A 26,231-nucleotide genomic window follows, 5' to 3' on the forward strand; every position below is an offset into this window, starting at 1 on the left:
GTATGGAATACTTCACTATGGAATGATGCGTCTAGTTTTATTGTTTTGGTAAAAATACATATAAAATTTGGTTCCCATCAAATTCCAGAAATTCTTGTGGAGGTGCTGATTGTAAGATCTGAGGTCTGTCTGCTTTCTAACAGAAACCCCAGACCAGCAGTCTTATTGAGACACATAAAGGACAAACGAGGGTCCTTCCTGAGGTACCCTTTTCATCTAATGGCTTCCCTCTGACCCCCTTCCCACAGTGAACAAGAGAATCTTCAGAGCTCCTAAGCCTTCCAGAAGGGATGATGAAGCAAGTAGCTGGGCAAAGCCTGGCATAAGACAGCTGTCTTGAGTTGGGTAGTTCTTTAAGCAAATGGCACTGAAAAATTTGGGGACAAAAAATTTTTGACTTGTAATGATGCTATACATTTTTAAAAAATAGATTTCCCTTTAGCCATAGCGAAAGAAATCTAATGGCAAGCTGCTCCAAGCAAAGTCGTACTGTGTCCCAGGATCAGCTACAGAATTTACATAAAGGAGGAAACATAATAGCTTACACTCATTCCATTAGTATCTTGTTTTAATTAGAAGGATCCATTATTCCTTAGGCCTTTGCCTTGAGACATGGCTGTCAAGCCAAACCCTAGTGGCCCCCCTGGCTCCCATCACATGCTTGTCTGTCTGAGGATTCCTCAGCCCTTCTGGCTTCTCCCTTTAGGAGAAGCCATCCAGGGGCTTTCCTGCATGTTCCTGTGTGGGTGAAGTGTATGAGAAGGAAGAACTAAGGCAAGACGACCCCAGTGGGATCACGTGTTTTGTAAACTTAGGCCAGGATAAGACCAAAACCAGCACTGGGGTTCTCTCTTGATTACCCAAGCCTTTTCAAGGTAATGACCCCTTCAGGTGACTTATGCGCTGGCCTCTGGATGACTTGGGCTTTTGTTCCATTGATGTATGTGGTGTCCAACAAAGGAAGGCAGAGCTTTTTAGCTCCAAAAAGGTGGCTTTCTCACACGTTCATTTAGGCCTTCTACAAGTATCTTCCCATGCTGAATGGTGCACGAAGGGAGGTAGGGCTTGACTCAAGCTGGAGTCCTGATGTCTAACACCTGGCCGCCCAAAAAGAGACAACCACCACATGCAAGCAAAACCTTTCCAGCGTTTATTAAAAGCAGAGAAGAGCTGGCATTTGCAATGAGCTTTACAGAGATTAATTCATTGGATCTTCACAACCAATGAATTAAGGCAGGTGCCGTGATGGTCACATTCTCCAGGGGAGGAGGAAAGTGACTTGCAGGGGGTTTCTACACCAAAAGTGCCTTTGCCAAGGTTTACTAAGCAAGCTTTTTGGGTCTAAGATGCAGCCAGTGTTTAGAATGCCACAGTAAGGGAATGAAAAATCTGCACAACTGCTCTATCGATAAGCAACTTGGGGGTCCAGGGTGTACCAGGCCCTTGAGAATTGGGGAGCTGAAGCTGGCCCAGGCAAGCAAGGTGCAGAGCAGTCCCCGGCTAAGCCTTCCACCCCACAACCCCACCCTTTGCCAAAGGCCTGGAGGTGAAAAGGTGAGTGAGCAAGGGGACTGGGCAGTCCCACTGAGGCAGTACTATTAAGGAAGCCTCTGGGGCAGGCGGGCAGGCACAGAACAGCTGGAAGAGGAGTGGGGAAGGAGGCCTGAAGCTTCGCCCTTTTCTAACAGCTAAGCAGGCATGATCTGTGGGTGACCCCCCCTCGGGCAGGCAAGGGGGGGGCTACTGCCTGTGGCCTCTGTTTCAGAAGGCTGGCTGGGATTTCTCAACTTGCCCATTCGGGAGCCAGCAAGCCAAGGTTTGCCATGAGCTCCTGATGGAGTTGTGTCCATTTCCCACCAGCCTCTCCCAGTAAATAAGTTGCTGACTGAGGGTTTGGTGCCAATGAAAGACACCATCTGGCACTAAGGGCTGGGCAGTTATTCACCGGATTTTCCCCTGTGGGGCAGGTGGCATGGGCAGTGGTATCCTTTTCATTGTGGGTGAACAGAACTCAGTGTGGAGTACTTAGACTGCACAGGAAAAGCCCTCGACAGGACCACGAGCACAGAAAGGGCAGTGTGGGTCCTTGATCAGGACGGGTCTGGGAATGGGAGCCCGATGGTCCCCTGTCAAGGTGGGCTTTGCCTGTAACAGATGCCAAGCCTGCCCCACACCAGTCTTAGGAACGTGGCACCAGCCGGCTTTTCAGCCCTGTCTGCCCTCGGGAGCATCCTCCTTCTGACCTTGGGGCCTCCCTCTCTCTCCTCTAGTCCTGCCCCAAGCCCCAGCGTCCTCTTCCGCATGAGCCCAGGTTTCCTGACACTGGTCACAGCACAGCCACGCCCCCTTCGCAACGGCTGGTGATCATGTTACCAATTTCAGTCCATGTGTCAGAGTGAGGGTTGTACACTTCGACCGAGTCCAAGGTGACAGGGGCCAAGAAATCGTGGCTGGAAGACCGGCCTCCAGAAACGTACAGAAGCCCATTTATGGCCACCACGCACACACCGGCTCGGGGCACTTTCATAGGTGCAACTTCAACCCATCTCTCCTGGTCAGGACAGAAAAGCAAGAGAAACAGCCGCATGATTAGCAGTCAGACAAAACAACACTTGGGGGATGGGGGCGTGGCTGAGGTAGAATGAGGCTGTGGAACATGGCGAGGAACCCAGAGAAGGCACCTGAAAACATTCAGAGGCCTGGCCTCTGAGATAAGCAGGCGTGTTCCACAAAAAAGGCCTAAAGAGGTGATGGAGAGCACTCCCCAGGGACATTGACCCAGTGTGCTGCTGTGCTGGGACATAGGCCAACGCTGCCTTCCCGGGAACCAAGTTAGGAAAACAGGCACCTGACCCGGGACTGCAATGGGTGTGGCCAGCTGCTGCTCAGGGCCAGTCAGAGGATAGTAAGGTTCTGGAGAGCTGAGACTCCACAGGACCCAGACCCAGAGACCCCTGAGAAGGAAGGCAATGTGGGCTTGCTCATCTACCTCCGCCACCAGGCCTGGCACACCCTGAACACGTACTTCTTTACATCAGAAACTTACTGGATGCACAGGCAGAGAAGAGAGAGAAATTCAGACAAGGGGAGGGTAACTTCATGACTGAGCAGCAATTTTTAGGCTGGAGGTGGGAAAGGTCACAGGCCTTTGAAGATGACCTGACCTCCCTTTTAGGGAAAGCCATGCTGTTACCAATGTCAGGGACAACACACCCTAACTGGCCCAAGGAATTGTAGATCTTCCTCAAAGGTCACCTTTCCACGTGAAAAAAAAGGACGAGAAACATCACTAGAGTTCACACCCTTTAGGAGACAACCTAACCATTTTGTGGCCAAATAGAAAGATGCTGAGAAATGGGTGGGGAATCTGGAATGTTGCCAGTCACTCCTGGCCTAGCAATGGAGAACAAGTACTGAGTCCTGGATAAGCATTCCCACAGGGCCCAGGATGACTCCCAGCGACTTTGGATCCCACAGACCCAAACCCAAGACTTGTGGCCTGGACAGAGGCTGAGACCTAGGCCAACACTGTGCCTGATGTCTGGCTCGGGGCAGCCCGAAGCATTCTTGGAGTGGTCCTGGGACCTACAGTAGGAGGGAGAGCTCTGATTACCATAAATGAGAACCCCATGGAGTAAATCAATCACTAGGTGCACCCTCTGTGGCCATTGAGAGAGGCCTCTCCTTCCTGGGCCCAGATGATGTATTCTGGGACCAGGCCCCACTAGGAGAAGACAGGAGAGGTATTCACCATCCTTGCACAGCCATCTTCTAAACACCCCAGATCTATGTTCTTTCCTTCCTGCTTCTTGTGAAATGAATGACCTTAGGGAGGGCAGAATCCAAATGGGGGTTGTGTCACTCAGGCCCCTCACAAACCCATGCAGGAGAGCAGCACCCCAAATTGCCCAACTGTACCTCTTCAAAGGAGTATTTTTCTACAGAGGACAGTGTATCCTGGGTCTCATTCCACCCTCCGATCGAATAGATGCAGTCATTGAGGGCAGCCACCCCCAGATAGGCCCTCCTGGTCCCCATGGGAGGAAGCATGGACCAGCACTTGGAAACTGGGTTGTATGCTTCGACGGAACTGAGCTCCACGCCCTCATTGCTGATGCCGCCAACCACATAGATTAAACCTGGGGACGTAGAAGATGACAGCTCTGACAGAGACACAAATAAGGGCTTAACGTTATCAGAGGCATTGACCACGAAGGGCGGCCTTACTGGGCCCCTCTCTGGGGGGACCCCAAGGGCAGAAGCGCGTGGCTTGTTCACACAGGCTCCTGCTGGCACACCCATGCCACAGAGTCCTGGTCTCAAGGCCTAAAGAAGAAACAAACCATGAAGGCTTCTTTCTTTTCTTTTGTTCTTACATTCAGAGAGGTCCTCTTCTGCCCCTCCAGACTGAATCACCCCCCAGGACACAGTAAAACAATGAAGCACAACTCTGGGATATGGTTGTAGGTGTGCCCCACACTCTGTCTGCCACAGACGCCCCTGCTTTTTTGCCTTTGTGGCTCGGGTCTTGGGGTACATTTCAGCATCTCTTCTCGGAGACTGCCATTGGTTTTGTAAGGACGCACAGTCCCCTCTCTGGGGACCCACCCGTCCTTCCTCTGAATTCCTCACGTTTCCCATTTCACACTGCACAGTTACACTCCATCACATTCATATACTGTGCTGGCTTCAGCCACACTCCCAAGTAGATGGGGACCACTGTGCAGCCAGTTCTCGGCCACCACAGAAAGGGCTGCTCTGAGTACATGGAGACAGAAGGAGCCTTTGACCTCCTGGGAGTGGGGGGCAGGCTGCCTAGTAGTGAGTGGGGAAGGTTCCTCTCCAGGCTCACTTGCTGCCACTCCATGGACAATGTGAGTGCCGGGGCACACAGGTCAGCAGTCACGAGAAGAGGCAGGCTTGCTGTCAGGCTACAGATGTGCTCCACTAAACAGTTCCTCTGCCAGCTTAGGGAGGAAGATTTATTAAGTGCCTACTATGTGCCAGCACTGTGCTAGAGGCTTTAAAAACATTATCGCATTTGATTCTCACAGTGACCCAGGATCACCTGTTTTACAGATGAGGAAACTGAGGCAGACAGAGGTGAAGTGAACTTGCCAGAGACACAGAGCTGGGTCTTCTTGACCTGGGCCCAGGGCTCTGGGCACTGTGGCGGCCCCTCATGGCCTCTGCTGGAGCTAGGAGGACGCCTCCTTCCCATCCTGAAACTCCAACAAGTCCTTACCTTGGACCTCACAGCAGCCAAAGTAGTAACGCGGCACAGCCATGCTGCCAACAGCTTCCCAGCTATTTTCCTCAGGATCAAATCGTTCAATTGAGTTTCCTATCTCGGCTCCCACCCATCCACCTGCAACCAAGAGCAAAGGCTGCTGCCTCAGAAGAGAACCCACAGAAGCCCCCGGCCCGGCTCCGCCTGTCACCCAGAGAAGGGGGCACCCAGTCCAGGCGAGTGGGAAAGGTACTCCTCAAGAAACCTACGCTAGCTGGCTGACTCCGAGCCCTGTTCTCTCCGGACGTCAGACTGGCACCCCCACCCTACCCCCACAGAACATGAGGAATGGAGGTAACGGAGACTGAACGGGTCTTATTAAGGTTGTGAATTGAGTTAATAATAAGAAATTAAAATTTATGTGGGCAAAATAGGCTTTCAAAATAACTGCCTTTTATAACAGGCCTCTGGAGCTGCTGGCCTTGGGGACACTGACCACTCTGGCTACTTGCAAGTTTTGCTCTCAAAGGTGGTTTTTATTTGTTTTTTGTTTTTTGGCTAAGCAATCAGGTTAAGATCAAGATTGCCCAAGATCACACGGCTAGTAAGGGTCAAGGGTCTGAGGTCGGATTTGAACTCAGGTCCTCCTGACTTCAGGGCCGGTGCTCTATCCACTGCACCACCTTGCTGCCCCAAAGGTGGTCTTTATGAAAGATTATTTGGACTGCACATAATTTTTTTTTTTTAGGCACTTGGGGTTAAGTGACTTGCCCAGGGTCACAGAGCTAGTGAGTGTCAAGTGTTTGGTCTGAGGTCAGATTTGAACTCAGGTCCTCCTGACTTCAGGGCCGGTGCTCTATCCACTGTGCCACCTGGCTGCCCTTGACTGCACATAATTTTTAAAAAACCACAATTAACTCAATTTTAAATCTCAACAAAACCAATTAAACACATTGTCCCACTATTCCCCAGACACTGTCTGGACAGTGGCCACTCCTTACCTTTAACCCTACAGGGAAGGGCCCTTGACCCCAACCCCAAGCCTCCCCAACCTTCTCTCTACTTGAAATTCCTCAAACAAGAACCAGCCTTTCATCCCCCAGTCAGAGATAAGCCTCAGGAGGCCAGTGCCCCTGGACCCCTGGCAGAACACAGTCCAGACCCCAGTGTAGAAGACAGACACGTTATCTTCAGGGAGCTCTTCTCAAACAGGGCTGGCAGCCATGCCCGACATGTCAGATAAGGGAGGAGAGGGAGGCCATTAAAAGAAAGCCTTTCCTTTCAAAGAGCGCTGTTTAGTGAGTTCCAATCAAGTCAAAGTTCATTAATCCAGGCTCAGTTTGGAGCTTGAGAAGTCTGTCATTCACCACTGTTTTCAAAGAGTGTTCCTAGCTATAAGAATGGGATGGGGGGGGAGGAAAGGAGGGGCAGCTAGGTGGTGCAGTGGATAGAGCACCGGCTTTGGAGTCAGGAGGACCTGAGTTCAAATCTGGCCTCAGACACTTGACCCTTACTTGATGTATGCCCCTAAGCAAGTCATTTAACCCTCAATGCCTCACCAAAAAGCAAAAATAAATAAAAAAAATAATAAAAATGGGGGGGATATTTAAATTAGGCAAGAGAATTGACTGTTCACATGACATCAGTGTGTTATTTGCATGTAGGTGCTGCTAATTACAAATGTAATTCACGATTAGAGCAGGCAGCCAGTTAGAGGGCTTCTAACCCCACCTTCCCCAGGTGGAGGAATGGCTCAAGTTCTTTGGATGTAAAGCACCATGTTTTCTTTGTTTGCATAGTGAATGGTTTGGCAATTGGAGAGTTAATTGGAAGAAGCAAAAACATGGACTTGATTCAGTCGCCTGCACTTCAACATGCACCCGCTGGCATCCTGTCCTTTCCCTGCTCCCTGACTGAGCTGCATCCTCAGGAAATCTGGAGAGCAGAGAATTCGCCCTGTGAAGAGCCTCTCCCAAGGGACCAGGGAAGGGGCCTCTCCATTTGAGATGGCCACACATAGTTACCGAGAGCGTAGATAGCCCCGTAACACACGCACACCCCCAGGCCACAGCGGGGCTGGTTCATGGAAGCCACAGTCGTCCACTGCTTTGTGACTGGGTCATAGCGCTCCGTGCAGTCAAAGATCATCGAATCCTTTTCCCCTTAAGGAAACAGAGAACAATCCATAAGAAGACAGGCCGGGCTCCGACTCCCACAGACCTTAGCGGCTTCCCTCTCCCTGCCTGAGCTCAGCCTGTTCTGGCCAGGGCCAAGCACACACCCCACATCCCACCCTATGAACCAGCCAGAGAATTTCGGAAGATCATCTAATGGAGATGAAAAAAAAAAAACACCACAAAGTCGAGAACACTCCTCAGATAAACATATCTCCAGGCTAGGAAATGAAATCTACTGTATTTAGATGAAAGCCTGGTGAGTCACGTAAATGAATCAATCCAGTATTTATGCCAGGCACAGAGGAGGACAGAGCAGAAGTATAACACACAGACACCTCTGCCTTCAAGAAGCCGACTCTGGGGGAGGAAACAAGATTTCCTGGCATTCAGCTCAATCCAATCCACCTACCACCATGTTAGGGGCCTAAGAGCCAGAACACAATGACAATACAAAAGATTCCCTGCCTGCAAGGATCTTACAGTCCACATGGGGAGATGCAAGCATGGCATGGTTATGTGAGGAGAGATCAAGGGCATGAGCTGATAACTTGGACGAGCAGGGCAGGCCTTTAGGGGAGAGGGCCAATGTAGGAAGCAGACAGATAGCAAATGCTTTTTTCCAAGATGGCAGCTCCCTCTGGTGAGCTATCTGGGCTGCAGGAGGACCACGACCCAGGCTGTGCTATGGCGGTCCTTTCTACCAGGCCTGTTAACTTAGGAAATAAATGAGGCCACAGGCAGGGCAGGCAGGGAGGGCCCCACAGAGGCCGGTGACCATACACACTGATGGGAGTACTTTGGGGAGTTAGGTGAGCCCTATCTGCCCTGGCGACAGTGTCCAAGGAAAAGAGATCTCACTTTGGTCTCAGTGTCTGCCAATAAAGGGCTGCTTGTGGAGAGACTCCTCCTGGTACTTTCCACCACCACTGACACTGCTGGGCCTTTGCTAATGGATCTGTCCCCTTTGCCCCCTAGTCACATGCTACCACCATGGTAAAGCTCCGAAACACTGCTAAAAATGAAGTTGAGCCAAAGAAAATGGCTCCTTCCCCAAAGGGGCCAGAAGACAGTGAGGATGAGGACATGTCAGAAGATGAGGGGCAAGGAGGCTGTGGCTACATCAGCAAAGAAGGTACCAGCAGCCAAAACAGCATGAGTCCTGGTGAGAAGGCCACCCTGGGCCTGCCAAGAAAGCGACTCCCCAGCCAGAGAAGTCATCCAGCAGGCAAGAAGGGAGCCAGCCCAGCGAAGGCAGCAGCGCCCCCAACCAAAGGGGTGACAGATGGCAGGAAAGGTAAGAAGGAGGACAGCAAAGATGAGGAGGAGGAAAAAATAGGAGCAGCTCCAGCCAAAGAAGAGCCTGAGGACGGCTAAAGAAGCAGCTAGAGCGACCACACCTGCCAAAGGGAAGGCTGCTTCTGGGAAAGCCAAGGAACCCAAGCGGGGCGGGGGGAGGAAGAGAAGGAGGGGGAGGGGGAAGAGGAGGAGGAGGAGTGGGAGGAGACATCAAAGCAGCACCAGGAAAGAGGAAAAGGGCAAAGAGAAAGCCCCCGAAGCCAAGGAACAGAAACAGAAGCGGGAGCATCTACAAATTTCAGCCCCTTCGCTGGTAAAACCACTTCTAAGCTGAAAATTGACTTCACGGACCTCTCTGCAGAAAAGGACCTTACCACTGTGGACGTCTGGATCGGCACACAGGCTACGGAGAATTCGAATCTGCTAAAGACATGGAACTCAGTGGCTCCAAAATGCTGAGCTCTGAAATGAAGCTGGAAAAAGCAAAAGAGAGCAAGAAGGATCTAGATGCAAGGATGCTCTGTGTAAAGTAACTCAGGAGGAGGTCGAGGAAGGGCTAGAAGACGCTACTAAGGTCAGACCGGCCTGTGCCAAGGGCAGGATGCCCCAAGGAACTGCCCACATTGAATTTAAGACACAAGCAGATGCGGACAAGGCCTTGGAAGAGGAACAGGGAGCGGAGGCTGACGGTGGGAGCTCATTCTGTACAACAACGGGCAGAAAAGTCAAGGGCAAGAGTGTGGGAAGAATCATTCCTGGCGTGAGAGCAGCAGCGAGCTGGCAGAGCCAGACCCTGGTGCCGAACACCCTCGCCTACAGCCTCAGGAGCGTCAGAGGAGGCGACGTCCATCAGCCTGCACCAGAACAACCGAGGCTGACCTAAAGGTCCTCATCCTTTGAATCTGCCGCTGCAGAAGAAGCGAAAGAAGCTCGAATTCTGGTAGCAACGTAGAGATGGAAGGCTGAGCCGTCCAGCTGCCGTGGAAGGACCAAAGCCGGCTGATGCAGCCAAAGGAGCCAGTCCTACAAAACCTTGTTTGTCAAAGGTCTGTCTAAAGACACAACAGAAAAGCCTGGCTCTGGGGGTGTCAGGAGAGTCACTGATAGGCAGACGGGGTCATCTAAAGGGTTCAGTTTTGGGGACTTCAACTCAGAGAGTTCCAGAGCTGTGAAAGAGGCTATGGAGGAGGGGAAGACTGATGGCTGGACTGGGCCAAGCCCAGTGGCCTTGGAGGCCCAGGAACTGTTGGAGATTGGGGTGGTTTCCAAGAAGGCCAAAGAGGAGGAGGAGGAGGAGGAGAAGACCACAAGCCACAGGAAAAGAAGATGAAGTCTGAATGGCTTCTCCCCATCCTCTGGGGGTCTAGCCTGTCGTCTAATCATCGACAGAGCCCTCTGAGGACATTCCGAGGCAGACAGGCAGCCCAGGTAGGGGAGGGAGCCAAGGCCTGAGGAAAGGAGGCTGGCTCAGGAGTCTGAGGAGTCGGATTCTGTCTGCTTGTATAGCCTCAGGCAGGTCCCTTCAGCATCCTGGGCCTCAGTTTCTTCCTCTGTAAAATGAGGGGGCATGACCCAATGTCCTCTGTGCCGTGATCCTAAGTGACTAGTTGGGGCAGCGCAGAGACAGAGCCCACGTCTGAACACCTGACCTCATGTCCTGGCACAGGACCCCGGGGTCCTGAAAGCCCAGCCAGCGGAGCCTAAACTGTCACCCATCCTGCCGAGCTGAAAGGGTCTGCACGCAGGGGCATCACCATCAATGCAGACACTGCTGCCTGCTGAGGACGGCGGGAAGGCGAGCATGGCCCACGTCGGCTATTTGAGTCTGGCTAGGACAGACTGCAAATGTCAAAAAGAAAAAGCCAGGAAACTCCAACTGGGGAGGGGATGCTGGAGGAACAGTGTGCCCCCCAGACGCTCAGCTAGCCTCAGCTGGAAGCTGTACTTTAGACCAACACTGCCAGGGCCTGCGCCCTCACGACCGGTCACTGTGTCCTACATTCAGTGCCTGTCCCTGGCTGAGCTTCCTCTGCAGTCATTTTAAAGGCCCTAAATTCTGGGCAAGGTTCCATTCCAAGGAGACCAAGCCTACTACACTGGGACATGTGTGTGCTGTAAAACACAAGACATCAATTAAAATGTATTTGAAAAATAAGAAGCCATTAGGATCACCTGTAAAAAACATCCCCATGTGCTACCTGGCCCTTGTCCTCTGCCCCCATCCCACCCACAGATGGATTCTGCCCAGCCCCCAGAGCCCAAGTGTCAGGCCTTTGGCACCAGTCCGCCAGCTCCTCGGGATCGGCTTGCCCTGCGCCATCATTACCTCCAATGGCATAGATCATCCCTCCCACTACCGCCACTCCTAGGCCACTGCGGGCCTGGTGCAGCGAAGACACTGTGGTCCAGTACTGGCTGAAGGTGTCGAAACGCTCCACGCAGCTGAGGGCTCTGCTGTCACTCCATCGGCCCCCCTGCAGCCGGGTGTATCCGCCTGGGGAAAGGAGAAAGAGCACGTGTGCCAGGTTAGCCCCGCCTCCCTTGGAGGAGTGTCCCTGGCCCACAGAACACAACAAGGCATGAGCCTGGTTAGAGCGGAGATCAGGCAGAGTGGGCTGCTGAGACAAGAGACTGCTGTGGCAGCTTATTTTGGGGGTCGTTCTGACCCTTTCTTCAGCTGATTATGGCAGCAGCTAAGGCCACCAGGCCAGGCCACCCACTGCAGGCTGAGCCCTGCTTGGATATGGTTCAGCAATGTGCAGCCTCCTTTCTCCCATGTTTCCACAAAAGTCTTCTGGCTTTAAGGAAGCATTTTCCCAGGTGGCTCTTTGTTCTTAGCTAAGCTGAGATCAATACGCCCCAGATTCTAATTACAAAATGAGGGGTTTCCCCTTCTCTCCTGGCGATGACTCAGACTAGAAACCAAAGGACAGTGAGCCCGTCTGTCGAACGTGGGAGAAGGTCCAGCCTCCCCACTCTAAGGGTGACGGCTCACAGCCTTTGTGTGAAGGACACAAAGAGATGCTCACCTACGGCATACAGGCACTTCCTCGCCTTCTTGCGAGGCCGCACCTTGGAGGTCTGCAGAAAACTGCAGAACCTGTTATCCTTGGGGGGCTTGCCCATCTCACAGTACTCTTTCAACAGTGTCTGCAGGGCCACTCGGAGGCTGAAGTCAGGGACTCCTTGGGGAAAAGAGCAGAAAACATCTCAGCACTGGCCAACCAGTCGGTCAACAAACATTTACCAAGTCCCTACTATGTGCTAAGTCCTGGGGATACAAAGGGACTCACGTGCAGCTTAGTCTAGTGGGGGAGACAAGGTGCCACAAACCATATAAACAAGCTACAGACTGGTTAGACTGGAGATAACCGAGGGGAGGCCCTCATCAGCATGAAGAGGACTCAGGAAAGGCTCCTTGGAGAAGGCGGGATTTCAGCTGGGACTTGAAGGAAGCCAGGGAGGCCAGGAGGCAGAGATGAAGAGCGTGAGGAGTCCAGGCAGGGGTGGCATGATTCCGGTGCAAATTTAATTGCATAATTCTGCTCTCCCTGTTCTCAAGAGTTTAAATATGTAAGTAAGACTATTTGAGAGGCCTGTTTCCTGAAGGCCCTGGTCAGTGTGAGAAAAGACGAAAGACCTGGATTATAACCACGGGCATCACGAGTCCAAGTGGATGAGAGGAGGCCGGCCACTCAGCCCTCTCATCACTACCTGCCCCAATGCTGGTCTTCCTCCAGGCTCTACCGTGTACCACCTACTCTCCTCCCATCTTCATCCCCCTGTCTCCCCCTCCTCCTTCTTCTCCTCTTCCATCTCTACCTCCTCCTCCTTCTCCATGTAGCCCGACCTTAACCCTCAGCTTTGCCTCCACTGGGTCCAGCCTCTGTATGGTCCCATCTTGCCATTAGGCTACAGGGCAGAGGGTGGGCCTATAGCGTCCCCAACATTTCAGGCACTGGCTCTCAAGTGTTCTCAGGACTTCCCTCCCCTTACCCACAGTATACAATACAAACACCGAAGGTTGCTCCAGGGCAGTGACAATTGCTGAATAGTTTCAGATTGATCCAAGGAAAAAAGGAAACACTATAAAAAACACCAGAGGGAGGAGCAGAAGTACAGCGAGTTCCCTTCCCTACCCTTCCCCCCTTACAGTCTCTTCCAAACAGATCTAGAAACGCACCAGATTGCACTCTAATGGGGAAATTTAAGGAAAAAATCTCAGTGCGTCATTTGTCCAGCCCAGGTTAGCACAGGGTCATATGCAGAGAGGTCCATGGACCCTGAGAGAAACGCAGTGCCCAAAGGTGATCCACATGATGGCCCTAAGACTCTCTGCAGACTGTGGAAACAGGTACCAACTGGCAGCTTTGTGGCCCACTATCCATTTCTGGGTAGGAGGGCATATATGCCTGGGGTGGTATTTCCAGGTAAGGACAGCCACAGGCCCTAACTGGGCTGTATACTGAGCAGGAGGAATGTTCAGAAGCAAGATGCAGTGATGTGCCTCGAACCCAGAACTGGAGTCAGGTCTCAGTGCCAGCTTCCAGCCTGATATGAAGCCTGTAGACAAATAAGAGGGGCAGAAATTCCAGACCAAAGGGAAGCCTACAAGAGACTGAGTCCAGAAGCGGTCTATACTTGCTCAGACCCAAACCAAGGTCAGGAAGTTGCCGAGAGCAGAAGGAAGGAGTTGGGGGGGGACGAGGGAAGAGATAAGCTGCTGCCCTGGATCAGACCACTTTGGGAGCGCTGAACCTGGAATAACACAAACCTCAATGCCCCAAGAAAGCAGCAGCAGGGGCAGCCAAGACTTTCCCTCTAAAAGCGTGGCAGGGCCCAGCCCCATATCAAGTCCCAAGTCAGGAAGCAGGCTGGATACTTAGTGAGCAAACAAAAAAAGAAATCCACCCCAAAGACCAGTATGGTGGCAGAGACCCTCAGAAAGTGCCCAGAAAGAGAATCACTCCAAGCCATCTCCAAGCAATGCCTCAGAGAAAAACTCAGTTTGGGCACAAGCTCAACTCAAATTTCTCAAAGAGATAAAATGAGAGTTAAAAAGAGTTAGAAAAAAAAATTTATCAATGAAATGAGAACACTAGAGGAAAAAACTGGAAAAGTAATGAGAGCTATAGAAGACAGGATTAGTAAGCAAACTATCTTAGCAAGAGCTATAAAACCTGCCCAAGCAACAAACTTCCCACAAATTCAAATGAACCAAAGAGAAGCCAGAGACTCCATGAGACAACGAGAAATATTAAAACAAAATCAAAAGGCTGGAAAAATAGAAGAAAATGTGATGTCAGAACAAAAATTCACATAGAGAACTGATAGAGGAGAAAAAATTTAAGAATCACTGGACTGCTTATAACACCATGATCAAAAAAAGAGCCTAGACACCATATTTCAAGAAATTAAAACAAAACTGCACAGATCCTTGAGAACCAGAGGGCAAAGTAGAAATAGAAAGAATCTACCAGTCATCTCCTTTTTAAAAGGAACCCCAAAATGAAAACTCCCAGGAATATTATAGACAAAATCCAGAGCTTCCAGGCCGACAGTAGAAGGAGTCACAGTCAGGATCACACAGGATTTAGCAGCCACCATGATGAAGGAGCACAGAGTTTGTAATCTGACACTTCAAAAGGCAAAGTACATGGGCTTATCCTAGAATAACTTATTCAGCAAAACTAAGCATAATGCTATCGGGGTGGGGGGGGCATTGGACCTTTCATGAATTAGAGAACTTTGAAACGTTACTGATGAAAAGACCAGTTTTGAAATGTAAACATAAGAATAAAGAAAAACATAAAAAAACCTAAATCAACAATAATAAAGGACTAAACAAGGAGAAACTGCTTACATTCAAATATAAGGAGATGATACATGTGTCCCCTCTGATCTCTATCATCATCAGGGGTCACAGAAGGAGTCTAATTAGAAAAGGCCCAGGAGGGTTCTGTCATGACTTGATGATTCTAAAAGAAGAATGGAATGAGAGAGCAAGAGGAATATATTGGGGGAGGGGGGAGGGGAGAAGGGAAAGGAAGATTAAGGAAAATTATCTCATAATTGGAGTTCACAAGCAGACATCTACAGAAAAAGAAGGGGGTGGGGGAAATGGCTGACATGAAAGCCTCACTCTTACCAAAACTGGTCAGAGGAGAAAACAAGACACACTCATATATACACACACAGAGTTGAGTATAAAAATACATTTCTGTCAACAGGGAAATAGGAGGGAAAGAAGAGAAGGGAGAAGGGGGAATTAAAGGGAGGGTGAATTAAGGGAGGGATAAGTCCTAAGCAAAACAAACTCTAATTAAGGATGTACACAAATATTTACAACATTTCATATTGTCGTGACAAAGGATGAGAATCTGAGGGGCTGCCCATCAAGTGGGGAATGGCTGAACAAGTTATGGTATATGAATGTGATGGAATTCTATTGTGCTATAAGCAACGATGAGAGGGGTGGTTTTAGGAGAACCTGGGAAGACTTATATGAACTGATGCAGTTGATGAAGTGAGCAGAACCAGAACAATTTATACAGTGACAAAACTACAGTAAAGACAAACAATTCAGAAAGAATTAGGAACTCTGATGAGTATGAGAAACCAACCACAATTTCAGAGGACTCATGATGAAACAGGCCACCTGCCTCCTGATAGAGAAGTAAAAGGACTCAGGAAAACATGTTTTTTGGTGGCCCGTGAAGAAACTTATTTTGCTTAACTATATATGTAACAGGGTTTTTGGTTTTTGGTTTTATTCTCAATTAGGGGTGGGGATGTTGGAATGGGAGGAAGAAAAGGTTTTTGGTTGGTTTTTTTTTGGCGATTGAAAATATGTATCAAACCCAACTAAACAAAAATAACAACACCAACAATACTATCAGCTACTGTTTCGGACTGGACACATTTTGTAATGAAAGGTGGTGGTGCTGTGCGGAAATGGGACTGGACCTAGGATTTCACTAGTACGGGGAAGTCTCAGAGGAGTAAATTCCCTCCCCCAGTACAGAGAGGCTGCCTAGATCCTTGAGAAGTGAAGTCCTTCCCCCAGGGTCACATGGCCAGGAGGGGTCAGAGACAGGACATGAATCGTGGGCTTCGTTGTCCTGAGGCCAGCTCTGTACCCTCTACACCAGGCTGCTCCTTCTACACAGAGCACTGTTGGCAGTCTTCCCCTTAGACATAAGCACTAACAACCGGGAAGGATAGGAACCCATGTCTGTGGACAGACAAAAGGCCTCCAGGGCTCTGCCCACACTGCACACTGCTTTGCTTGGGCCCTACAAGACCCCATTATTATTGCACAGATGGTCAGCCCACAGGGCACAGAGCAAGCCTTACTGAATCTTTCCATCTCCCCTGGATGTGGCATGGGGCTCTGCAAGGAGCAGATGCTTCATCGATCTGATGCCGTTGCCTGGTATGACCAATCCAAACTGAGAAAGCCGAGGGCCTCCTTCCTCATAGGCTGACCTGACCACACGCACCAACCGTGAACCTGAGATCAAAGCCCAGCCTCCCTCTCTTACCTTCTATGTACTTGACTAGCCTCTGAGGAGGCAGCAGGGGGAATCGGACGGGCTCCAAGACTTCGACCACATGCTTCTTCCTCCTGCCCAGGTCCTTCAGAACCCACTGCATGGCGGCCAAGAACACCTGGTACTCATCTTCAATGCTCAGCTCCTCACTTCGCAGAATCTTAATCAGTTGATCCTTGGTCAGTGCCAAAAACTCTTCCCCACCGCTCACCTCCAAGAAATGCACGTGGATGTAGTTCTCTGTGAACTCCAGGAGGTCATGGCAGGCGATCTGCTCCGAGAACTGGAAGATGCCGATGCAGTTGGACGGCTCCACCTGTCCTTTCAGAAACTCACAGCACAGGTCCACCACCTCGGTCAGCTGGAGCATGTCGGCGGCCACAATCAGTTCCTGGACATTGTTCACACCGATGTTTACCACACCTGAGGAGGGGGAGGAGGAGGAAGACAAAGGGGGTGTTAGGGGGAAGGGGGCGCTTTGTGCACTAAGCCCAGCCAGACCCGCTTCTCCTAGGGCTCCAAAGAGCACAACATTGGGTGCCATGAAAGTCCGGACACTCCACGCCTCTCTCTTTTCTCAGATATCATTTAGGTATGTCCACTACAACAGGAGCCCCCTGAGGGCGGGGACCAGTCTTTGCCTTTCTGTGTATCCCCAGAGCTTATCACACTGCCTGGCACACAGCAAGTTCTTAATAAATGCTTGTGGACTGACTGATGTATGTTGAAGTCTAGAGAGCTCTGGGATGGGGTAGAAGCGGGCAGCAGCTAGAGAAAGCCACAATACAACATTCTCCCTGATGTTCCAGGCTGGATCCCTAGATGGCAAGACTGATTGCCTTCCCCATCCCCTTTCAACCCCAGCACCTTCCCCTGCTACTTATTTCCTATTTATCCTGTAGATACCCTGCTTTGTATATACAGGTCTGCCTGTGGTCTCCCCCACTAGACTGTGAGCTCCTTGAGGGCAGAGACTTTCTTTTGCCTCTCTTTGTATCCCAGTGCCAGGCACAGAGCAGGCACTCAGTAAATGTTTGATTGACTGAAGAGCAAAGTTACTTGAAAGGGCAAAGGAGAGAACGTGCAGAGGTGGAAATGGGCATGACATTCAGAAGCCTGAGGCACGGTGTGAAAGACACTTCTAGCACATCAGAGTCAGACAAGCTGCAATGAAGGACAGGCCACCAGTAAATTTAAAGAGGCATTAGCTACGTGCAGAATGGCTTTTCATCTGCTCTGGGTCGGGTCCCAGCCCCCTTGGGCGGCAGGGTGGGCAGTCTGGTGACGCCTAAGGACCCATCCCCAGAATCATGTTCTTAAATACAAAAAAGAAAATAAATTAAGGAAGTTAATTATACAGAAGTAGTTATCAAAGTTGTTGGGGTTTTTTGAAGGCCACAAACCCCTGCCATAGAGTCAACCCATGTGCCAAATATTTTAGTACCTCATACTCCCAAATCCTTCAAGAATGAGTGGGCAGCCACTCCCCCATCCTCAAGCTCTGGTCACTGGGACCAGCATAGGCCCTACCTCTCTGCACTTGTCCCTCCACCCAGGCCTGGGCCCCCACACAAACCCCTCCCCCCCAGTTGGGTGGGGGCTCCTAGGGCTTGCAGAGCCCTCAACATCTCCAATCATCTCTCCACCCCAATGAAGCATCAGAAGATGGCTTCACAGATCCCAGCACCACTGAGCAGGCAGGGCCCTCAAAGGCATGTAGCCTGACCATTTGGCTCCTGAACAAAGAGGCTCTCCCGCCCCTTCCCACAAGTGGTCAGCCAACTATGGCATGCAGCATTCTGGTAAGGAGGAGCTCACTGGCTCCCAAGCGATTCAATGTCCAGGTAGCTGTCGTTACTGAGAGGTATTCAGGGCCTCTCCGCCCCTTCCCCCACTGCCCCTGGGTCTACCCTCTGGGGCCGAGCAAAGCAAGGCTCACCCCTCCTGGTACCTGAAGGAGGCTACCATGTTCCCTCGAGCCTTCTCTTCTCTGATATGGGCACACTGAAGTCCCTTGGTCAGTCCTCATATGAAGTGGATTTGAGGCCCTTCTCCACCCTGGCTGCCCTCCTCTGGACACTCTACAGCTCACCAATGCCCTTCTGAAACCTTTGCGCCCAGAGCCTGGTGCTCAGATGGGGTCTGACCAGGGCGGAGGCCAGCAGGACTGAGGCCTCCTTAGCCCTGGACAAGCCGCCTCTCTCAATGTAGCCTCAGATTACAATCGCTTTCTTGGCTGCCACCGGACGCCGTTGACCTACGCGGAGCCATCGGCCCACACTCTTCAGATGAGCTGAGGACGCTGGGGGAGGTGAGGCTCTTTGAAATGTCTGGATGGTTGTGGAGGAGCCCACAGAGTTGCTACACCAAAGACAGTTTGAAGCAGCAAGCCAGAGATGCAGCTCTCCAGAGACCGGGGGAGAAACCGAGAAGCACACCCCTGGAGAGTACCCTGGCAGCTCCGGGGTCCTTCACGGAGTTATGTGGAGAGCTGGCAGGCTGGTCTGTTCTTAAAGCACTTTTAGAAAGAAAGCGGGAAGAAGGGCACACGAAGACATCTCCAAGCCTGCAAGTAACCCCAAACTGCTCTGACTGGCAAAGTGCTGAGCTAATCAAGAACCCACAAACCCGGGGACTGTGTGAGTGGCCAAAGGGAACAGGACAAGTTGATCTGGGCCAGTCCAGGCCAGGACCTGCAGAGGAACCGGCCCAGAATGTCACAGAGGAACTCCTGGGGAAGCCCTGCCCCCCATTCACACATGTGAGCACCTTACACTAAGAGGTTAAGGACTTGCCCAGGGTCACACAGCCAGGGTGTGAGAGGGAAAATCTGGACCTAGGTCTTCCTGGCTCCGAGGACACTTTTCTGTCCACTATCCCAGATCTGTCTCAGTTCAGTCCCACAAGCATCAATTAAGTGCCGATTGTGGGCAACACACTGGAGATACAAGGACAAAAACCAAGCAACCAGATAAGATTCCACATGAATAAATAAAAGATGGTGAACTGGAAAATATGCCCAGCCACAGAGATCAAATAATGGGCTGTTAGCCACCAGAGGAAAGACATCTGGGAATCCTTTCAAACGGCTCCCTGGGCCTCTGCGGGCCAAAGCAACCAAAGACTGAGCAGGCACCAGGAGGCGGGGCACACAAAGCAGCCAGGAATCCCCTGTTAGAGTCAGCCAGGCAATAAGCATTTATTAAATGCCTACTGTGTGCCAAGCATCATACTAAGTGCTGTGGATGTGAAACAGGCAAAAGATGGTGCCTGCCCTCAAGAAGCTCCCAGTTGCACCAGGCAGACGGCAAGCAAACAGCTGTGTACAAACAAGCTCCCAAATCACTGCAGCCCCTTCCCTCAGAAACAACCTAAGGAGTGTTGAGACAAGGCACGGGAAGTGCCTAGAGCCAGACTCAGCATGCCAGCCAGTACCCTGCCCGTCCTCCAGGGCAGCCTGTGCCAAGGGTGCTACCTGTGTAGATGAAATCTAGAAGAGTCTGGAAAATTCCCGCTTCGATGCCCAGGATCTGCACCTCATCCTTGCAGGATTCCTTCATTCCCCCAGTGAAGAGGGCGGCAAAGTAGGGGCTGCTGGCAGCCAGCACCAGCCGGTGCACGCGGAACTCGGCCTCTCCCACCAGCAGCCGCACATCGCAGAAATCCTGCCCGCTCCGCATCTCGTTAATCTGGGCCAGGATGATCTGGGCATGTCTGTCGGATGAGAAGGTGCTGTCGGCCGCCTTCGGCCCGGCCTCACGAGCCATGGCTGGAGGTGACCCGGCCCCTCAGCTGCTCCCTGCTGAAGGAAAGGAAGAGACCGGCTCAGTGATGCCCGACAGCTGGCCAGACACACAGCCAGCCCACGAGCAGCTGAACTGGCCTGAGGACAGACACGGCCCAGGCTACTGGCGACCACTGACGATGGGGGGTGATGGGGGAGAACAAGTATTTCTATAGCTCCTACTATGTGCCAAGCTCTGTGCTAAGCAATCTACAAATATCTCCTGTGACCCTCATGACAATCTTGAAGGATAGGTTCTGTTGTTATTTCCATTTTACGGGTGAAGAAACTGAGGAAGACTGAGATTAAGTGACCTGCTTAGGGTGCCACAGCTAGTAAGTGTCTGAGGCTGCATTTGAACTCAGATCTTCCTAACTTCGGGCCCCAAGCTCTATCCCCTATGTCACCTATCTGACCGTAATATGACAGAGGGGACCCTGAAGGCTGCAAATAATAGCTAATAATAATAACTAATATTTATAAAGAGCTTACTATATGCCACAGCGTTACAATGATTATCTAATTTGATCCTCACAATAACCCTGGGAGGTAGGTACAATTATCCCCATTTTATAGACAAGGAAACTGAGGCAAACAGCAATCAAGTGACTTGTCTGGGTCACGTCTGCGGCTAGATTTGAGGTCTTTCTGACTCCAGACCCGGCACTCTGTCCACTGAACCACCCAGCCGCCTCTAACATGATAGATGGGGGCCCTGAAGACTTCAAAGCATCTGAGGAGAGGAAAGGATCTCAGTGGCCTCTGAGTCCAGGCCGTCTCTGAAATGAATCCCCACCAAGGGGCCTCCAACCTCTGCCTGAAGACATCCAAAGATGGGGCGCTCACTACCTTTCACCCTAGCCTATCAAAGTTCTTCCTCACCTCCAGGCTAAACAAACCTCTTGGCAGCTTTCCCCCATCCCTCAAGGTGGGGCCCTCAGGGCCAAGTGGAACCAGACTAATCCGCCCTCCAGATACTGGAGCCCAGCTCTCTGTCCTCCTCCCCAGGGTAGACAATTTTCCCGGCTCCCCACAGGACATGGACTTCAGGCCCTTCCCTGGCCCAGCTGCCCACCTCTGCACCTTCTCTTGCCCACTGATGTCATGGGCAAGGTTACCAAGACGTGGGTGAGCCACCGAGTGGCCACTCTACACGGCTGACAAGGTTCCCTTTAGCCCACTGCACATTGGCTGGAGGCTTGCTGTCCAGTTTGTTACCACCACTGCCGCCCACCCCAGGCTGCATTTGCCCCTCCTGGCTAAAACAATGGTTCCCATGACACAGCTGATAGGCTACTTCCTGCAGGTAAGTTCTCTGTCAGCAGATCTGTGTTCTGGACAGCCCTCCCCCGCACCCCTCCCCCAAAGTGAGGCAGAGCCGGCCACACTGAGGACTGAGTCCAGCAGAAAGGGCTCCACATGCCACCTCAGCTCCCCTGTACAGAAAGGGGGAAGGCTGCTCCTGCCAGGGGCATAAACTAAACCCTCACAGTTGACTGATCGGAGCCATGAACTATAACCTGGTAGTATGGCTCTGGGGGGGGGCTCTGGGGCCTCTACTCCCTTTCCACCTGGGAAAGTGGACAGGTGGTGCAGAGGATAGAGCACTGGCTCTGGAGTCAGGAAGACCTGAGTTCAAATGCAGCCTCAGGCACTTGACACTTACTAGCTATGTGACCCAGGGCAAGTCACTTAACCTTATTGCCTAGCCAAAAATAATACTAATATGAATAATTTCACACACCAGTGAAAAAGACCTGGGGGTCTTGGTGGACCCACACACCCAACTCAACATGAGTGCTATGGCATTCCAAAATGCTAATGAGACTTGGGCTGCATTATAGGAGGAAGAACTTCCAGGAGTATGGGCATCCCTCCACTTTCAGAATCACTCAGACCCAATCTAAAGGACTGTTTAGTCTGGGCACCCAATGAAGGAAGGGCTAAGACAAGCTGTGGTGTCATAAGAAAGTGGCGATGACGCTTACACAGAGCTATCAGTTCTGCTGAGCATTTTACTGACAAACTCCTCAGATGTCAGAGCTGGTATTACCCCCATTTTACAGATAAGGAAACTGAGTCTTGGAGAGGTTTAATGACTTGTCCAAAGTCACATAGCTACTAAGTGTGAGAGACAACATCTGAACCCAGGTCCTTCCTGACTCCAAGTCCAGGGCTAGATGGCGCTGTGGTTAGAGCTCTCATCCTGGGGTCAGGAATATATAAATTCAAATACAGCCCCAGACATTTACTAGCAATTGTATGACCCTAGGCCAGTCACTTAACCTGTTTCCCTCAGTTTCCTATTATACAAAATGGAGATAACAGCAGAACCTACTTTGCAGGGTTGTCGTGAGGATGAAATGAGTTATTTGTAAAGTACCTTCCAAACCTTAAGAGTGCTCTATAAATGTGAGCTATTTTTTATTACACAAAATTACCTCAAACCGTGCCATGTGAGAATGTGTGATGGAACACAGTGCTTAGCCTGGAGAAGGGAAGATTGAAGGAGGCTACATTCAAGTCTTTAAGACTAATTTGTGGGAGAGATTAACTTTCATCTGCTTGGGAGGTGAAAAAGGAAAATATAGAGAGAAGCAGGGTTTGGTCTAATGGCAGTGCAAACTTCCTAACAATGAGACTGAAATGGGCTGCTTCAAAAGGTAGTGAGTTGCCCATCCTCAGAGGCCTGCAAGAAGAAGCCTGGGGTGGTTGTTAAAAAAACAGAAAGGCTGGCCTCAATGATGCCCTTGAAAGCCCCTGCAAGGGTTACAAAGTGCTTTCCTCATAAACATTCTGTGAAGGATCTTCAAGGATTATGATCCCTACTTGTCAGAAGGACATGGAGCCCCACAGTACTGACTGATAGAATATTCATGCTTATGTATTGACTACTCAAGGGTACACAACTTGTAAGGGTCAGAGACAGGATTGGAACCAGCCTATTCTCCCCCTTCTCCCCCACATCCCTGGTAGACATCCTTTCTTCCCTGCTCGGGGACCACCTTTTCCATGAAGCCTCCCAGCTTCCAACTGTCCAAGTGCTCTGTTTGGTAACATATACTTGCCATTTCACTGGCCTTAGTGGCCTAGGTCCATGTCGTATGCTGTAAAGCCTTCTCCCTTCCCCCCACCCCCCATAATTTAGATCCTTGAAAGCAGAACTGGGGGCCTATCTTTGTTTCCCCAGTGGAAAGTCCGCGTCCTTCCCAACAGCAAGGAGCATCTGTAAAGCATCAGTTCCTGGACCTGGCATTCAAGGCCCTCTACAAGCTGCCCACACCTTGGCCCCTAAGAGGTTCTGTGGATGTGAAGCCAGAAGGTTCAAAGCCGGGCTCTGCCATTCACTCTCCGTGACCTTGAGCGCTGTCATCTCACCTGCTTTCCAGGCCTGGCTTCTCTTCTTCACCATGGGAGGGTTAGCCCAGGTGGCCCCTACTACTGCTCTGATTTGGGCAGGCAGGATGGTGTCATGAGAGCTGAAAGTAGGCCCCAGGACCTCAGTGGTTGTTGAGGGGCCTGCCCTTCCAGACACAGGTCCCTGTCTGTAAAATGGAGATAATGCCAAGGGAGGCTCCGTTGAGGCTGAGGAGCAAGGCTGATAATGAATACTAGCGTGGGGTGGCAAGCATGGATGGCCTGAATCGTCCTCATTACTAAAGGCCAGGTGATCTCCCCCAGCTGTCATACGAACCAGGCCCTGCTTCCCAGATGGCCACCCAGCTCGGAGGCTCCGATGCAATCCCATCCTATCCCCTCCAACCATCCCCCATTATCAGGGGCCTGGCCCCGGGGATACACAAGAGCACGAGGAAGCCGCCCCTGCCCTCAGGGAGCTGACTGTCATTAGCTGTGGACCAGCAAGTTCAGAGGAGCCCGGATCTGGGGCTGGCAAGGACCAGCCCCCGCCTTTTACAGAAGAGGAAACTGAGGCCGAGGGGTGGAGAGGATGGAACAGCTTGCCCCAGGGCGCGCGGGACACAAGGGCCGGGCTAAACTACGCAGAGTAGGGGGAGTGCTGGGGGCAGGGGAGGGGGCAGGCAAAGGCACGGCGGCAGGAGATGGCGCATCTTAGCGGCCCAGGTCTGGCGGCCTCCATCCCAGGCCCTCTCCTAACCCGACCTACCTGGGCGGTGAGGGGACGGCGCGGGCGGTGTCAGTGACGGGGCTGGCGGGGCCTCGTTCCACCTCCCTCGGTCACTGACACCTACAAGGGTCCGGCCCCGCTGGCTCCGGCTGCGCACGCAGCTGGGAGGTGGGGAGCGAAAGGGACCTGCGCGAGGAGGAGGCGGGTCACGTGCTGCACCCCTTCCCCCCGTGGGCGGGGCTGCGGAGTGCGCAGGCGCCAGCGCCAGGCGTTGGGGTGGAGCCTTCGGGCGGGGGCGTGCCGAGTTTCCCTGGGGAGGGGGAGGAATTCGCTTTGCTTCTGTCTGGCCTCAGTTTCTTCCTCTGCAAAATGAGGAGGGGGATGTCCATCTAGAATGATGTACATCAAGGACTGGGGCCATCCTCCACGCTTCCCTCCACCGTGACCCCTTCTCCTTCAACGCAGCCCCCTCCCCAGGGCAGGCCCCCCCATCACCTCTGGCCTCCATTCTTCCTGCCTCTCCGCTCTCCAAACCCAACTTCACGTGGCTGCTAAAATCAGCATGCTGAGCACAGTCAATGAACATGCATTTATTAAGTGCTTTCTGTGTGCAACGCACGTTGCTAAGCGCTGGGGTTACAATGAGAAAAGTCAGTCCCTGTCCCTGAGGTGCTCACATACTAACAGGGAAGACAACATATGGAAGATTTTAGCTGCAGGTCAGATGGAAAAGGTCCCACAGCCCTTAGGGGCAGCTAAGTATCACCAAGGTATCACCATAGAACTCTAGGTTGGAGTCAAGAAGACCTGAGTTCAATCCAGCCTCAGACAATTACCCTCTATGTGACCCTGGCTGAGCCACTTGACCAGTTTGCCTCCGTTTCTTCACCTGTAAATTGGGGGTGGTAATAGCGCCTACCTCCTAGGGTTGCTGTGAGAATCAAATGAGATAGTTGTGAAGTGTTTAGCCCAGTGCCAGGTTAGCTGCTGGCTGCATAGCAAGTGGCAGTACCTCTTCTTTAGTGTTATTTCCACTGATGGGGTATGTGGGGTGCTCAGGGAGGACCAGCACCTCTGGTGTGAGGGTTTACCAAGTCTCTTTCAGGGCTGCTCATCCACCTTTGGTGTCCGCCTGTCACCCAACCCTCCTCTGTGACCCTATGAAGCTGTAGCACGTGCAGCAGCCGCACGCCTCTAAAACCATGTCAGTAGACGGGATAAGCCGAGTTGAGGGCCAAACCAGTGGGCCGCAGACCTGTTGGTGAGTTAGGGAGTTATCTACTCCAAGCATGTGGAATGGGCGGATGAGAACAATTTGTTCCAATGGAGGTCATGAAGGTGGCTGGAGCAGGTGCTTAGAAATGTCAGACATTGAAGAGACACCAAGGTAATCCACTGCATCCTGGGCCATCGCCAAAGTTCAGGGTTAAAGTCTGAACTTTGATGACTCTGGAAGAGAGAGTGAGGCTGAGGACTGTGCAGCTCTGCCTTACTGAAATCCAATTCATGCTCAAGTCAAGACATCACCTGTGATGTCATTGGTCCTCTTCAAAAATGAAGGACAAACAACAACATTTTCACTCATAAAATCCTACCCATTTCTGACAGTGAGCCATTTGACAGAGCCGAGACTTTAGTGGTAAGAACATTTTATTCTGGGTCTTTGGTAGCTGCAGCCACAGCCCCTGCAGAAGTGGCCCCCAGACTACATCTCCCTAGGGACTGCTTCCCAGGAGAATGGAGCGGAAGCCTGGCTAGTCCCAAGGCTCTTGGGTTTGGGGTCCTGGGCTCTCTCCGTCAGGGTCTCAGGGAAGATGGTGGTCAAATACCTGCCTGCCCTATGCTGCCTCCTAGGTTTCCTTTAGGGTTCCTGGCTCTTTCATCTAAGCTAGCTTGACTACCTTGTGTGTGACAGTAATTGTATTGTATTGCATTGTACATAATAAGCCTGCTCCTACAGGTGTCAAACCACGAACCATCCATCAATCAACAAGTATTGATTAAGCACCTACTGTATGCCAAGCACTTTTTTAAAAAAAGGAAAAGCATAGTTTTTTCTCCAAGAGGGCAGGGGAAGGGTGGGTGCCAAGCATTGTGCCAAGTA

The 26,231-nt window shown here is 51.5% G+C and overlaps 1 protein-coding gene across 2 annotated transcripts; it reads right to left on the reverse strand.

Annotated features, from left to right (window-relative positions):
- Positions 1-16: 16 nt before the first annotated feature.
- IPP (intracisternal A particle-promoted polypeptide) lies at positions 17-24,272 on the reverse strand. 2 transcript variants are annotated; one of them, XM_027837954.1, is made up of 10 exons: positions 24,167-24,270; positions 23,419-23,585; positions 19,732-20,058; positions 16,248-16,679; positions 11,733-11,888; positions 11,030-11,197; positions 7,255-7,392; positions 5,246-5,368; positions 3,919-4,139; positions 17-2,551 (listed from the first exon to the last, which is right to left on the reverse strand). In XM_027837954.1, exons 3-10 carry the CDS (start codon positions 20,021-20,023, stop codon positions 2,327-2,329), a joined length of 1,755 nt encoding a protein of 584 aa, XP_027693755.1. In that variant the 5' UTR covers positions 20,024-20,058; positions 23,419-23,585; positions 24,167-24,270; the 3' UTR covers positions 17-2,326. The 2 variants fall into 2 exon arrangements, with proteins under 2 accessions (XP_027693755.1, XP_027693756.1); XM_027837955.1 differs by lacking the exon at positions 23,419-23,585 and having other exon boundaries at positions 24,167-24,272.
- Between the last annotated feature and the right edge of the window lie 1,959 nt (positions 24,273-26,231).

This window comes from Vombatus ursinus, unplaced genomic scaffold (genome assembly GCF_900497805.2).
Source record: "Vombatus ursinus unplaced genomic scaffold, bare-nosed wombat genome assembly UNPS02014825.1, whole genome shotgun sequence".
In the NCBI taxonomy this organism is placed as follows: Eukaryota; Metazoa; Chordata; class Mammalia; order Diprotodontia; family Vombatidae; genus Vombatus; species Vombatus ursinus.

Excerpts from the sequence above, each read along its gene's own strand:
- IPP (XM_027837955.1), bottom strand. The coding sequence starts at position 20,023 with ATGGCTCGTGAGGCCGGGCCGAAGGCGGCCGACAGCACCTTCTCATCC. Across the intron at positions 7,393-11,029 it reads GATGATCTATGCCATTGGAG|GGGAAAAGGATTCGATGATC; the intron begins GTAATGATGGCG and ends TGTTTCCTTAAG. Across the intron at positions 4,140-5,245 it reads TGGCTGCTGTGAGGTCCAAG|GTTTAATCTATGTGGTTGGC; the intron begins GTAAGGACTTGT and ends CTACGTCCCCAG.